At 51.1% G+C, this 13,170-nt stretch overlaps 2 protein-coding genes across 2 annotated transcripts; one reads left to right on the top strand and one right to left on the bottom strand.

Annotated features, from left to right (window-relative positions):
* Positions 1-2,670: 2,670 nt before the first annotated feature.
* On the bottom strand, positions 2,671-5,767 carry LOC100823600 (acyl carrier protein 1, chloroplastic). Its single transcript, XM_003575749.4, has 4 exons — positions 5,563-5,767; positions 3,800-3,910; positions 3,209-3,349; positions 2,671-3,118 (listed from the first exon to the last, which is right to left on the bottom strand). The coding sequence occupies exons 1-4, from the start codon at positions 5,629-5,631 to the stop codon at positions 2,990-2,992; spliced, it is 450 nt and encodes a 149-aa protein (XP_003575797.1). The 5' UTR covers positions 5,632-5,767; the 3' UTR covers positions 2,671-2,989.
* A 5,657-nt stretch (positions 5,768-11,424) lies between these two features.
* On the top strand, positions 11,425-12,949 carry LOC104584385 (protein RTF1 homolog). Its single transcript, XM_010238904.3, has 2 exons — positions 11,425-11,576; positions 11,679-12,949. The coding sequence occupies exon 2, from the start codon at positions 11,716-11,718 to the stop codon at positions 12,847-12,849; it is 1,134 nt and encodes a 377-aa protein (XP_010237206.1). The 5' UTR covers positions 11,425-11,576; positions 11,679-11,715; the 3' UTR covers positions 12,850-12,949.
* Positions 12,950-13,170: the final 221 nt, after the last annotated feature.

Below are 13,170 nucleotides of genomic sequence, written 5' to 3'. Positions count from 1 at the left end.
AACCCACGGATCCAGTTATCATTGAGCATTTCCTTAGACACCGATCTGTTCTTGCGGGTCGCAATCTTGAAGAGCTCCGGAGCGCGGGAGCAGAAGGCCCCATAGCCCGACCAATCGTCAAGCCAGAATTGGGCCGTGTTGCCGTCGCCCACCGTGATGCGAGTGGAGGCCTGGAACAGGGCCATGTCCGAGCTGTCGCAGGGTAGAGGGGATCCCACCCACGGTCTGTCAGGGTCGTTCCATCGAAGCCACAGCCATCGGAGCCTGATAGCCCGCCCAAAACGCTCAATGTCAGCAATACCCAGCCCGCCCAAGCACTTCGGCCTACACACTGTTTTCCAGTTGACAAGCGAGTGGCCACCGCCCGCTGTCTCGCTGTCATCACCTTTCCAGATGAACCCCCTGGAGATTCTGTCCAGCTTGCCGCGAACCCATTTCGGAAGGTTGATCATAGAAAGATGGTAGGTCACCGTGGATGACAGGACCGCCTTAGCGAGAGTGACGCGGCCGGCACGGGAGAGGTTTTTGCCCTTCCAACCCTTGAGGCGACCTCCAACCTTATCGATGAGGGGTTGGAAGTCAATCTTGCGAAGCTTGCGGAAGTGGAGGGGAATACCGAGGTACTTGCCTGAGAAGTTGGCGATCCTCACAGGGAAGTCGGCCAAAACATTTGCTAGGTCGATTCCTTCGCATCTAATCGGGAAGGCTTCAGACTTGGACACGTTCGTGATGAGGCCGCTAGCCTCGCCAAAGAGTTGCAAGAGTGCTGAAATGGTGACGATCTCTTCCTTCTGGGGGTTGGCGAAAATGCCAATGTCGTCAGCGCACAAGGAGATTCTACAACGGACCGAGCGAGCACCCACGGGCAGAAGAAGACCACACTCCTCGGCTCGGCGCAAGATGACTTGGAGAGGGTCAATGGCCAAGATGAAGAGCAGCGGGGAAAGGGGGTCCCCTTGACGCAGGCCGCGTCGGTGAAGAAAAGGGGTCCCCGAAGAGACGTTGAGGAGCACGCGCGATGAGGCCGAGGCAAACGAGAGACAGATCCAATCCCTCCATCTCTGCCCAAACCCAAGTCGCTCGAGCACCTGAAGGAGGAAAGCCCAGTCCACGGAGTCGAACGCCTCGGAAATGTCTAATTTAAGGAAGAGACTTGGCGTATGAGAGCGGTGCAGGGCCTTGATGGAGTTTTGGACCCAAAAAAAGTTGTCGTGGATGCAGCGTTTTTTAATGAAGGCGCTCTGACAGTTGGAGGCAAGGGATCCCAACTCCAGGGCCAGCCGCAGGGCAAGGATCTTCGAGAAAATCTTGGACATGCTGTGGATCAGGCTGATGGGTCTGTAGTCGCCGACCCGCGCAGCATCAGGCTTCTTGGCGAGCAGAACAATGTTGGCAGAGTTGAGGAGGTGCATGCAGTCTCCCCGCAGGTCGGCCATCCTCGTAATGGCCACTACCACATCGCCCTTGATGGTCTCCCAGCAGGATTTGAAGAAGGCGTCAATGAAACCGTCAGGGCCGGGAGCCTTGACCGAGGGGATGGAAAACACGGCCTCCCCGATCTCCGTCTCCGTGAAATCAGCGTCAAGGGAGGACAAGTCGGCGGGGAGATACCCCAGCGAATCCCAGTCTAGCGACACTGTTCTCGCGGAGGCTTCCCCGAGGTGGCCCCGGAAGTGAGAGTGCAAGTCAATTTCCTTGTCGGCCTGTTCTTTGGTCTTCCCTAGCAACTGTCAGTAGAGTCGACCAGATCTTCTTAAGACAGACAAACTATCCACTATATACTCCATGCTAAATTAGTCCATATTCTAGATTAAGAATTTGCTTGTGTATACAATTTATGTTTTGAATATTCAAGCATTGGGTTTAAAGCAAGAATGATACTTAGGGTTCTGTGGAAAAACTAATGCTATCACATTGTGATTAGCGTTTGCATGGCTATAAGCAGTACTCTTTAATGCCTTCCTATTTTGTCTTAGAAATTCTATAACGTAGATTAATTTAGCATGGAGGATGTACATCCGAACTTCTGGTTGACATCTTATGGTGTTTTCGTTCTGCATAAAAACAGATGTAAACTCATTTCCTTTTTAAAAGGGAGAACAATTGTTGTGAAATATTGCAATGGCTAGGCGCACACTGTAAAACGGAGAGGATGGGGCACAATCAGGCCCGCGAGACGGATTACAAGCTATCAGTTTAAACTAGGGTTTATAACTACCTACTCCCTGATACTAGGGTTTATAACTAGTCTAACAGATCACGGCTAGGATGTGATTTACATATTTCAATAGCCGCCCTCATTCTCAGCCGCAGGGAGGGACGAGGTTGAGATTGCGCGAAAAACGAACAAGCGACGGCAGGGAAGACGAAGCAGCGCAGGCTAGAGGTATCGGGATCGAGACAGACTGCTCGTGGGCTTCATACTTGGCCCAACTATGAGCGGGCTGCTCGTAGGCTGCGAACTCGCCAACTCGGACGGGATCGAGACAGACTGCTCCTGGGCTTCAAATTTGGCCAAACTACGGGCGGACTGCTCGTAGACTGCAAACTCGGACATATTCAGGGGATTAATTTGTTGAATGGTCTAATTTCAAGCTGAAACTCGGCTTCTGCCAATTATTCTAAACAAAACCTGATTTAGACATCATGTAACAGCTGTATAATTTCTCAGAAATCTGAAAACCCAGAAGCGACTCACTGTAGGTTCATTATTTTCTCTATAGTACTCGTCACATATAAATTCGAGGTCCAAGACATGGTCCTAACTTGCTCCATGAAGCCTCTGGACAATTAATCTTAGCAACAGAAACAACAACACAAAATCATGGGAGGATGAAGAAAGAACAAATGGGTAAATGAACATACAACATGGCCTGAATGCAATCTTGGACACAGAATGTTTTTTCGCCCCAGATGCATTGAAAAATCACAAGTCCGCAGATCCAGGAAGCATCTTTTCCTTTCTAAAGGGGCCATCGAATCAAGGTGCCTACGCAGTTTTCTCTGCCACGAGCTTCTCGATGAGGTTCGCTGCATCCTGCACGGTCGCAATGTCCTGCGCGCTTGTTTCGTCGACGGTGATGTTGAATTCTTCCTCAAGGCCCATCACAATCTCAACCTGCAAGAGACAATCAGCGTTATTGCTCCATGAAGCCTCCATGAAGACATGGTCCAACTTGCTCCATGAATGGTGTTGCTTTGAGACTACCGTATCGAGTGAGTCAGCACCGAGCTCAGAGAATTTTGAGTCTGCTGTCACAGCAGTGCCATCAGGGACTGCCAGCTGCTTCTTGACTATCGCACAAACCTTGTCGACTGTCTCTTTCTTGGCCTGCGTCTCTTGCTTAGCCTGCTCAAGAAACAAATGTACATCATTGACCTTGTCTAAGGAACTTTTTTTTGCTTCATTTACAGTATCTAGCCAGACATTTGAGAAATGCATTTAATGTTGATGAGTGTACATCAGAGAAGGCACTGCAGAAGTTATTAGCCATGTTGAATGAACTAGTTGCTTGGCCCTCAAACCACAAGAGAACCATGTGGAGACTTGCCCATCTTTGGTCCTTTGAAAAAAAATGTTTGATGCTTTAATTACTGCTAATGCACACAATCCACTCACCTATTTAGTCTCAACTTGTTTTATATCTTAATAAATTAATATGTTAAGATACAATTAACACAGGATTTCTTTTGGGTATCTACAGAGGTTCAGAAAAATGATACATATACCAGAAATACATGGGACTAACTTGTAGTATTTACAGAACCACTGTGAATGACAGAGATCAAATGTGCATACCGAGCAGCAAATCTTAAACCGAAGCGGACTTGGAACTGAACGAATCGACACAAAGCTCATCCTCTGGCTGCTGAAGGAAACCAAGCTCTGACACGAAATTACATTAATCACCTGAAATGGATCAATAAATTGTCTGCATAACTGAATTGTTCACATGCACAGATCACAGAACAAGATAGTGCTACAGTACTGCAGCAAGAAAGTATGAATGGCAATCAAATTAATAATGCTCAGTTGATCACGCAAACACAAGTTTGTGTGAATGCCTTGAAACAAGATTGATATAGGGGATGTACTGCACTAACTTTTTCTTCGGACTCATAGGCCATAGGCTCATACCGTTGATGAATCAAACATCGGATTTGGCAGGTAAACTCATTTTTTAATAATGCTAAGCGCATTTACGTTCTAAATCTGAAAAGGAAAATTGACCCATTGAAAGATAAAGCAGCCAATGTGACACAATGACACAATGAAGCTGATTAAGCTCACAGATTTTAAATTTCTCCACAAGAACTCTTATTTTCTTATTTTCTGTAAAGCATGTTCCTGGCGAGAACAAAGTATCCATAACGGCGGTAGCAACTGGAACATGGGAGCCACCCATCACCAAGTATGGGGTCTCAAATATTTAAGTTTTTTTACACTTGCTTACATTGTACACTGATATATACAAGTGACTTGAACAAATTAGAGGCAAGCTGTAGACCAAAAAGGAACGCAATACTACCGCCTTTCAGATATCAAGTGTACTGCCTCCTGGCTGCCAACTAGAACTGGAAACTTTCAAGAATTAACTTGGTCCAGGATTTTGAATTCAAGCAGGACACTACAATACACAGGGACCACAGTGCAACCATATGTCAACCAAATTTCTCAAACTCTTGGCCTAACGTCAAATCAGTCATGTTGAACCCAAAAATACATCTGGAAGTGAAATCCGTTGATGCTGAACACTCCAGGTCAGGCTGGACGAACATGGCAGTATACACTTGTAACAAGAAAGGTCGGCATTTTCTATTCAGTTAACGCATCAACATCAATGTGGAGAGCAAAACATTGGTAAAGAATTGTTAATTTACTTCGGCAAGATCTGAAGCATGCGAGGCACTTGGGTAGCTCCAAGAGGTTTGCATCTTCTCAACCAGGGTACACTAGAATATTAAATTCTAAATCCTAAAATAAGCCCTGCTGAGCCATCGCGATCCAGTTGAGACACCGGTTACGTTAATCGCAGCGGCTTTGGAATCTTTGCAGTTTGTACTAAAATAAACAAAATTGTCAACATCTGTTCATCAATATAGTACTGACAAGTTTCGATATGCACATACACAAGTTTCCACACCAACCCAATGTTAATTTAGGTCATAGGTTATGGATCCAACCTTTTGCACCAATTCTAAGCATACTTATACCAGTTTAAATGAACCTAATTATCTGAATATATGAATATGCTGACTGGACGCATGGACTCATCTTATGCTGTGTTCAACACGTACTAACTATAGACATTTTTTCAAAAATTAATATGACAAACTGCAGACATAAGATGTCCTCCATCAAGCAGAGGAGGAACCTCGCCAAGGAATTAAGAAAAAAGGCAGCATATGCTACTGGGCGAACTATTGAATTGAACCAATAAAGCATCCACCCATCCAGCTGAATGGACCAAAAACACAGAAGAACCGCCTAAGACCTCACAAATCGCAAACTAAAAGCAAGCAAATGACCAAATCTGTGACAAGACAGTCCAAGAACGGCACCTGGCTGGAGAGCCGCCGGCGCACGGCGGACGGCGAGAAGGAGGAGACGGCGGCGAGGGAGTGCGCCATGGGTTGGCTTTGGCTGGCCGAGCTGCTCGCTGGAATTGGGGGGCGGTGGGAAGAGGCTGTGGCTGGTAGGTGAGAGTGGTAACGCTGCTTGGGAGGTCTGTTCTTGGCTCAGCTTAGCTACCAACCAATGGTGGCAATTATAGTGTCGAAAGGAGATAAAATAGATAAGCTTGGGATATGTGTCCAAAACACCCGTTGATGCACTTTGCTCAAAGAGAAAACATGGAAGGAAGAAAAATCAAGGGCATTATTAAGGATTTCTCAATTCGTAAAGATGGGACATAAATATGACATTTCATTTGACATCAAAAAAAAAGTGAGAAAAGCAAGTTTGGCTACAATTAATTACCCATTAACTTAACTATAAACAACAACGAAATCTGTCCCACAATTAGTATACTCCACAACGCTGCCGGACTCATCCGTCGTCCATCGTTTGTAGCTATCGGATCGGCGTTAGTTCTTTCTGTTGTCTGTCTAGCAAACTGAAATCGGACTTGGTACTTGCCACAAAAGTGCAACTGACCCCCGCGTCGCCCTCCTCCGGCGACACGGGGAACCCCACCTCCCCGACCTAGCTAGGGCCGCCTCCTTCTCTCCTCCGCCTCGCCGCCACCAGAGGGAGCGTCGGCGAAGCCGCGCGCGTCCGGGGATGGTGGCGGCGGGGCGCTATCTCCTCTCACATGGCGCGAGGTGGCGGCGCGGGTTGGCGGTGTAATGTGCAGACGGGTGGCGCGGGATCCGGCGCGGTCTGCAGCGGGCGGCGCCGGCGGCATGGTGGGTCACCGGATCCATGGAGGGGGCGGCAAGATCCGGTGTGGGCCCCTCTCCTGCGGCGGGGCATCAGGGCCGGGGCGCCCGATTTGCGCTCTCCGGTGGCGGAGGCGCTGGTTCCTTCGCCTGTTTGGCCGGATCCGTCCATGGCGGCGCTCTCTGCGGTCTGCGTGGACGGATCTGGCGCGGGAGCGTCCTGGCGAGGTGGTTCGTTGCGGACCCGATCTGGGCCTGACGGGCCTGGCCATGCTGCCCTGTTCCACTGATTGTGTGGCCAGGATGGCGTGGTCTGATCCGGTGCGTGCGACAGTTGCGGCGCCCTGGCCGGTGTCCGGTGGTGGTTTGGCGCGTGGCGTTCGGCGAGGTTCGCCGGCGCTCGCGGTAGTGAGGTGGCCTCTGGTCAGACTCGGCTATTCGCTCCTGTCCATGGTGGTTTTGGCGGCTGCGGGGGAAAACCCTGCATCGACGTGGTCGGTGCCGACGACGACGGCGTCCTCGGACGTCGCTTCCTTCTTGAAGGCGTCGTTGCGCAGCTCCGCCACTTACCACCCTTCGCAAACGAGGTGACTTCGAGCGAAAGCTCTGATCCGGTTTCCGGGTCGGGTAACGGCGACGTCCTCGGACGCCGCGCCCTTCTTGGAGGCATTGCCTTTGGAGACCTTGTTTGGCGGCGGAGTTTGCTTGCTCTGGTCCTGGCCAGGGAGGACAACTCCGTGCTACACGGGCTTGCCGATGCGCGAGCCGTTCCCGTCGGGGCAACCTCTTCTGGCTCCAGTCGTCGAAGAAGACCCACTCTGCCTACCTTCTTCTGGCGCAAGGAGCCGTTCCCTGTTCGGCGTCGTTGGAGCGAAGGAGGTCTTCGTCTTTGCGGTAGCGGCTTGTTTTTTCGGTTCCTGTGTATGCTCTTTGTTAGGGTTTTCCGCACGGCTTTCCTTGAATAAGCCGTGCATTTGTATCGGTTTTTGGGCCCGGTTTCCCTCATAAACTGGGCCAACTCTATTCTTCTAATCGAATCGCGGGGATCGACCGTTGCGTCCTCAAAAAAAAATCAGACTCTTGGTAAAAAAAAAGTGAAATCAGACTCTACTATCGCCATGAGATCCAGGCGTCGCACAAGTGGGTCCATAGGACTCACGGATTACAGCCCGAGTCACAGAAGGACTCAAATAAATGGAAAACTTACATCCGAGTCCGAGAACATGCATCTTGCTCCCAGGCAAAGCAACTAACACGCGTCCAACACTAACAATCGGGCTAACACATGTCCTAGTTTTCTTCGTCCTTTCACAGACCAAGACTTGCACCTCTGAAGAGCAGGGCATGCCGTCGGTCGCCACCAGCGAGCAGGAGAACCATTGGAACGAACGGCCTCCGAAGAACTCGAAGGAAGGAGGGGCAGGCAAAGCCAATGATCTTGGATGAGCTCTTGCTTCGTCCACCGCTAAGGGCCCGAGACAGGGCAAGAAACAACGCCCCTAGAATGGGCAACAACCTCCGGCCGAAGAACAATGCAAGGCCATCTTTTCCACACAACAAGAGCCTTCTCCCGGAACCGCCTGGCGGGCCTCTGAAGGGGAGGTTGAGGGGAGCAAGTGCCAACCAAGGAATGGATCTGATGGCCAAGGCTGGTCCTGCTCCGATCCATATGAGGTGAATAGGAAGAACATCACCGGAGCACAGAAGAGAAGGGACCATGGGATTCAGAAAGATTTCATGCCCCGCACTCCAACCAGCCCGCATGAACTCCAAGGAGATGATGTCGGTAAGATCACCTCAAGATCTTCGGGGAGGAAGATTTTTATGGAAAGTATCCAGCAGATCAAACATGCAGGGAACAAAGAAGAAAATAGAGGCAACTGCAGATCTGACGCCGGAGATTATGGCAAGCAAAACAAGGACAGCCAGATCTGAGTGGAGGCTTTTATTTAGGGGGGGGGGGGGGGGGGTCATAGGATGAAACCGAATTCCAGCAACCCAAGCCGAGAAATCCGGCCAAGGCTGCGGCAACTCGAAAGTTTCTTCTGAGATTCCGCCGAGGCCTCTTCTCCCTTCTCCACCAGAATCGGTCCACAACGACAAGTCCCTAAGACTACAAGGATAATATACATAACAAGCACAAGGGCCGACCCAACCTCCACTCCCCTCCCTCTCCGGCTGGCCAGGCCGCCGGTGAGGAGGAGGAGAGGAGGCAGCAAAGGGGGAGCTCGGTGCTGTAGCAGTAGGGAGGGGGGGGGGGGATGAGCTCCCGAGGCCACTCCTGGCCTGAATATATGTTTATATGTTGTGAGATCTATTAAAACGTATCTAGATCCCTCTCTCGTGCCTAATCGTGCCAGGCGGTTGATTTTTCACGCGAAAAATCTGGTGTGGGCCCCACTCCTTCCTTATTCTCTCTCTTTCTTTAACCCTTCATTCTTTCCTCCTCCTAACGCTTCTCCTTCCCTCACACTCCCGAGTGGCAGGTGCAACGAACCGAAGCCGGTGGCGCCACGGCGATGGCACGGGTGAATCAAGACCAAGCTAGAGATGGCGACGCTGCTGCGCGGCGACGATGGTGGAGGCGAGGAGGTGATGGAAGAAAGAGGTAAGCCCCAAGAATTTGACTTAGGGTTAGGGGGAAGGGGGCTGGCCGGCGTCGGAGAAGATGACGACGTTCCCAGGCTTAGATGGATGGCCGGTGTGGTGGCGGACCGGCGGCAAGGGCGGCTGGAGCATGGCGGGGCGGTGAGGCGTCACGGGAGCGTACCGGCCGCAGGTGGCGGGAGACCCCTGTTTGAGCCAGCCCTGGCCGGCGGGTCAACGGTGGCGGCTTAGCTCCTTCACTGGTAATTTGACCGCCCGGGGCACATGACCGCCAGATAGCTCTGCCCAAAACATATGGAGTATATGTCCTAGATCTTCCAACGCATCAAAGATATCCAAGCGATGACCCCCTTGATCCGGTGCCGCAAATGCAAGATTTAGGTTGTGTTTCTCATGATCCAAAAGGGCACCAATAATATCCAAGTCTCCTTGTGTTTGATCTAACATGCAAAGATCTAGGTCACAAATAATACAAGATTTCCCTAACATCGCAGGAGCAAATCGATGCAGCAGCCAAGCTGCGGTGGCGGGCGTGACAAGCCCATCACGGATGAAGGTCATCACTGATGAAGGTCATCACTGATGAACCATCATGAGTAACGGGCCTCTCGCCCCCGTCACTGATGAACCCTCATCAGTAACTGGCACGGAAAGCCCGCCACTAACGGTCACATATGAAAAATTGTAAAAATCACAAAAACGCACATCAGTGGCGGGCTTTACATCTGTGCCCGCCACTGATGACCACTTGCGCGGCTTGGGCCCAACCCATTTGCGGCCCAAACTGTCCATTCTATATAAGCAACTCCCCCAAACACTAGACTTCATTCCCCTCCTCCTCTCAGCCGCCTCTCTCTCTCTCTCTCTCTGCTCCGAGCGCCCCTCCTCCCCCTTCTCTTCTCCACTGGCCCGAGCGCCTCCCCCCTTCTCTTCTTCTCCACTGGCCGCGAGCGCCCTAATCCCCACCCAATTCTCCCCCTGGCGCCTCCCTTCTCTATCCTTCCTTTCTCTCCCGAACTCCCTCGTGGCCTCCCCACTCACCCAAACAGCGAACTCCCTCCTCTCCCTCGTCTCTCCTCCCCTGCCATCCTACATCACGCTGACCATGGATCCGAGGAGGGCATCACCGGATCCGCCTCCGTGCGCCATGGATCCGAGGAGGCACCACCAGATCCGCCTCCCTGCGCCATGGATCCGAGGAGGGCACCATCGGCCGCCACACCACCTACACTAGCGGATCCGGCAGCCACCTCTCGCGGTAAGTTCTCTCTTCCTCTCTCCTTCTCTCTAACTTTCCCTCTCTAACTCTCTCCCTCGCAGGTGACGTGGTGGCCATCTCCGCCGGATCCGGTTCCCCCAACCACGCGAGCCACCGGTTCCCCCTCTCCCTCTCTCGGTTAATCTGTCCCTCTCTCAGATTTCTCTCTCCCTCTCTCGGATTTCTCCCTCTAACTCGCTTTCTATTTGGTTTTCTCTGAGAGGAGGAGCTCGTCGGAGAGCAGAGGAGAGGAGAGGAGGAGGAGCTCGTCGTCGTTGGAGAGGAGAGGAGGAGGAGCTCGTCGTGGTCGGATCGGTTTTAGTTTTAGGTTCATTTTCATTAGTTTGGATCTGTAATGCTTCTGTGATTTTTTTGATCGTATGAATTCTCATTCTGGCGACGGGAACGGTTACTTTTTTCATTCTATGAATTCTCGTTCCGGCTGGCGATTGGAACGGGTGGGGTGCCTGCGAAAGTGGGTGCTTTTTTTTAAAAATCGTGAAAAAGTTTTTAGTGTCGGTTGTGGTGTTGTTGCCCGTTACTGATGTATAACGGTTGCCCGCCAGTGATGCTACCCACATCACTGGCAAGAAGTTACTGACGGGCGACCCGCCCGTTAGTGATGGACTTTTTCGACCGACACTAATAAGCGTTTCTGTAGTAGTGGAGCCGCATAGGCCTTAATCTATTGACGCACCATGAGATCTAATGCACGGAGTGTTCGATCTGGGGCACGTCAGCAACATATGAGTTTCAATAAGAGATGCATCTATGAGATTAAAGTCATGATGTCCTTGTGATTCGGTCACACAAGACACAACTCAGCCATTACCAACCGAAATGACGTGGACCTCATCATAGGTTGTGTCCTAAGACGAGAACGATGAACATTCTAAATACACGGGCATGCTGATAGACGGATCTATGTGTGTGTTGTTGTCAGGAGTTATCTCTCTCGCTAGCTCCGACCAGGACTCTAATGAAGCCACGGAAGAACGATCAAATCCACTTAAGAAATTTTTGTTTTTGGCATACTCTCCTGTTTTTTTAGGAAATATCCTCTCCTGTTAGTTGAAAGTGGATCGGAGTATACTTTTTTTTAACATAATAAAACCCCCTAATAAATATATTCCTAATTAAGTTACATGGGCTGGAACAAGAAAAATAAAGAGGCAGCATAAAACGGGGCCAGTCGAGTTCTTAGGTTCCGCAAAGCCCAACAACAGAGAGGAGAGCTTCCTTTTCGTCTTCCCATCTCGTTCTCGACGGTTGTCTACCATCGAACCCTCTCCGCCGCCACACCCGTTCTTCGTTTCGTCGAAGCTCCAAGGTGACCCAGATCTTTCTCCCCCTCCAATCCATCCACTTTTCTACCCTCTGGAGTTCTCACATCAGTTGATTTACCATCAATTTTCTGGATTTGTTCGTGCAGGGGTTGTTGAGCGAGGAGGAGGAGCGACCTCGGCGAGATGCCGGATCCCAACCTGGACGATCTGGTTACCAAGACGGGCTCACCGACCATGCGTAGGGCTGGAAGCCCCCCGAGCGATGGTAGCAATGATGGAGACAACAGGGGGAGGATGAATGACCATGGGGGCATTGCTGATGATGCCCGGGAGGATGAGTTTGATGAATCGCCGAGTAGGCTTGTCCCTCTCAAGTTCGACGACATCAAGAGTATAACCCTTCGGAGGACAAAGCTGGTGAGATGGTTCATGGAGCCCTTCTTTGAGGACCTGGTATCTGGGTGCTTTGTGCGGATTGGCATTGGGAAGACAAAATCAGGCCCCAAGTACAGGCTATGCACAGTTAGGAACGTGGACGCCAGCGACCCAGATCGGCAATACAAGCTGGGCAGCTACACAACATGCAAGTATCTCAATGCTGTGTGGGATAATGAAGCTAATGCTGCTCGGTGGCAGATGACCCAGGTGTCTGACTCCCCTGTTCTTGAAGAAGAGTTCAAGGAGTGGCTGCAAGACGCTGAAAAGAATGGTGTGCGCATACCAACCCGGCAGCAAGTGCTTGAGAAGAAAGAAGCCATTGAAAAGCAGATGCTGCGTGAGAAGAAATCGGCTGTCAGACGTCCAATGAATGTTGCTGCTGAGAAGACAGGTTATGCGAGGTTGGAGGCTGGAGAGGCTGGTTATGATCCTTGGCAGGAGCTCTATGTCTCCACGAATGGGAAGAAGCGGGAAGCCAGCAGCATCGACCTTGAGGCATCTGGCCACAGCGAGGCAGCATCACGTGCGGTCCGGCCGAGGGAAAGGACCAACTCCAAGGGTGATGCCCAGCGTGACGACTCCAACCTCGCATTCAAAGACACGATCAAGAAGATTCTGGCCTACGAGGAGGCGAGGAGGGAGAAGTTCCAACAAAAGGAGGAACAAATGAACAACTACCTCGCCATCGAGGAGGCCAATGCGGCGGCAAGGATCAAGGAAGCCGAGGCCGCTATGCTCGTCGAGGAGACAAGGATCATGACCGCCGACTTGAGCCTCCTAGACCCAGAGAGGCGATCTTGGTTCGACGCCAGGAGGAAGATGATACAAGACCGAGATGCGCCCTCGCAGGATCGAGATGCAGCCTCGCCATCTAGTTGATCGCCCTCATTTCGTGCCAAATCCGGGATTTTTTTGTTTTAACGAACTATGTTTGTCTGCCGGTTAGGTCTAAACATTCAAATGTTGATTTGCTTGCTAATTTGGCCATGGATTGGCCGCAATTGTTGCCGGTGGGAAAATAATAGGGATCAGCTGCGCACAGGGGTGGCATTTGAATTCGGGTGCCAATTATGGGTCGCCCGAAATGAATAGCAGCGTTGGGGAGGTGGGCGACCCAGACGGACCAAGGCCCGGCACGAACGCGATTTGCGTCCGGCCCGCGACCCAAACGGACCACTTTGGTTTATATTACCTGTTACA

The sequence above is a fragment of the Brachypodium distachyon genome, chromosome 4 (genome assembly GCF_000005505.3).
Source record: "Brachypodium distachyon strain Bd21 chromosome 4, Brachypodium_distachyon_v3.0, whole genome shotgun sequence".
NCBI lineage: Eukaryota > Viridiplantae > Streptophyta > Magnoliopsida > Poales > Poaceae > Brachypodium > Brachypodium distachyon.
The sequence above is the reverse complement of the archived record's forward strand: the minus strand, read 5'-3'. Positions and strand labels throughout refer to the sequence as shown.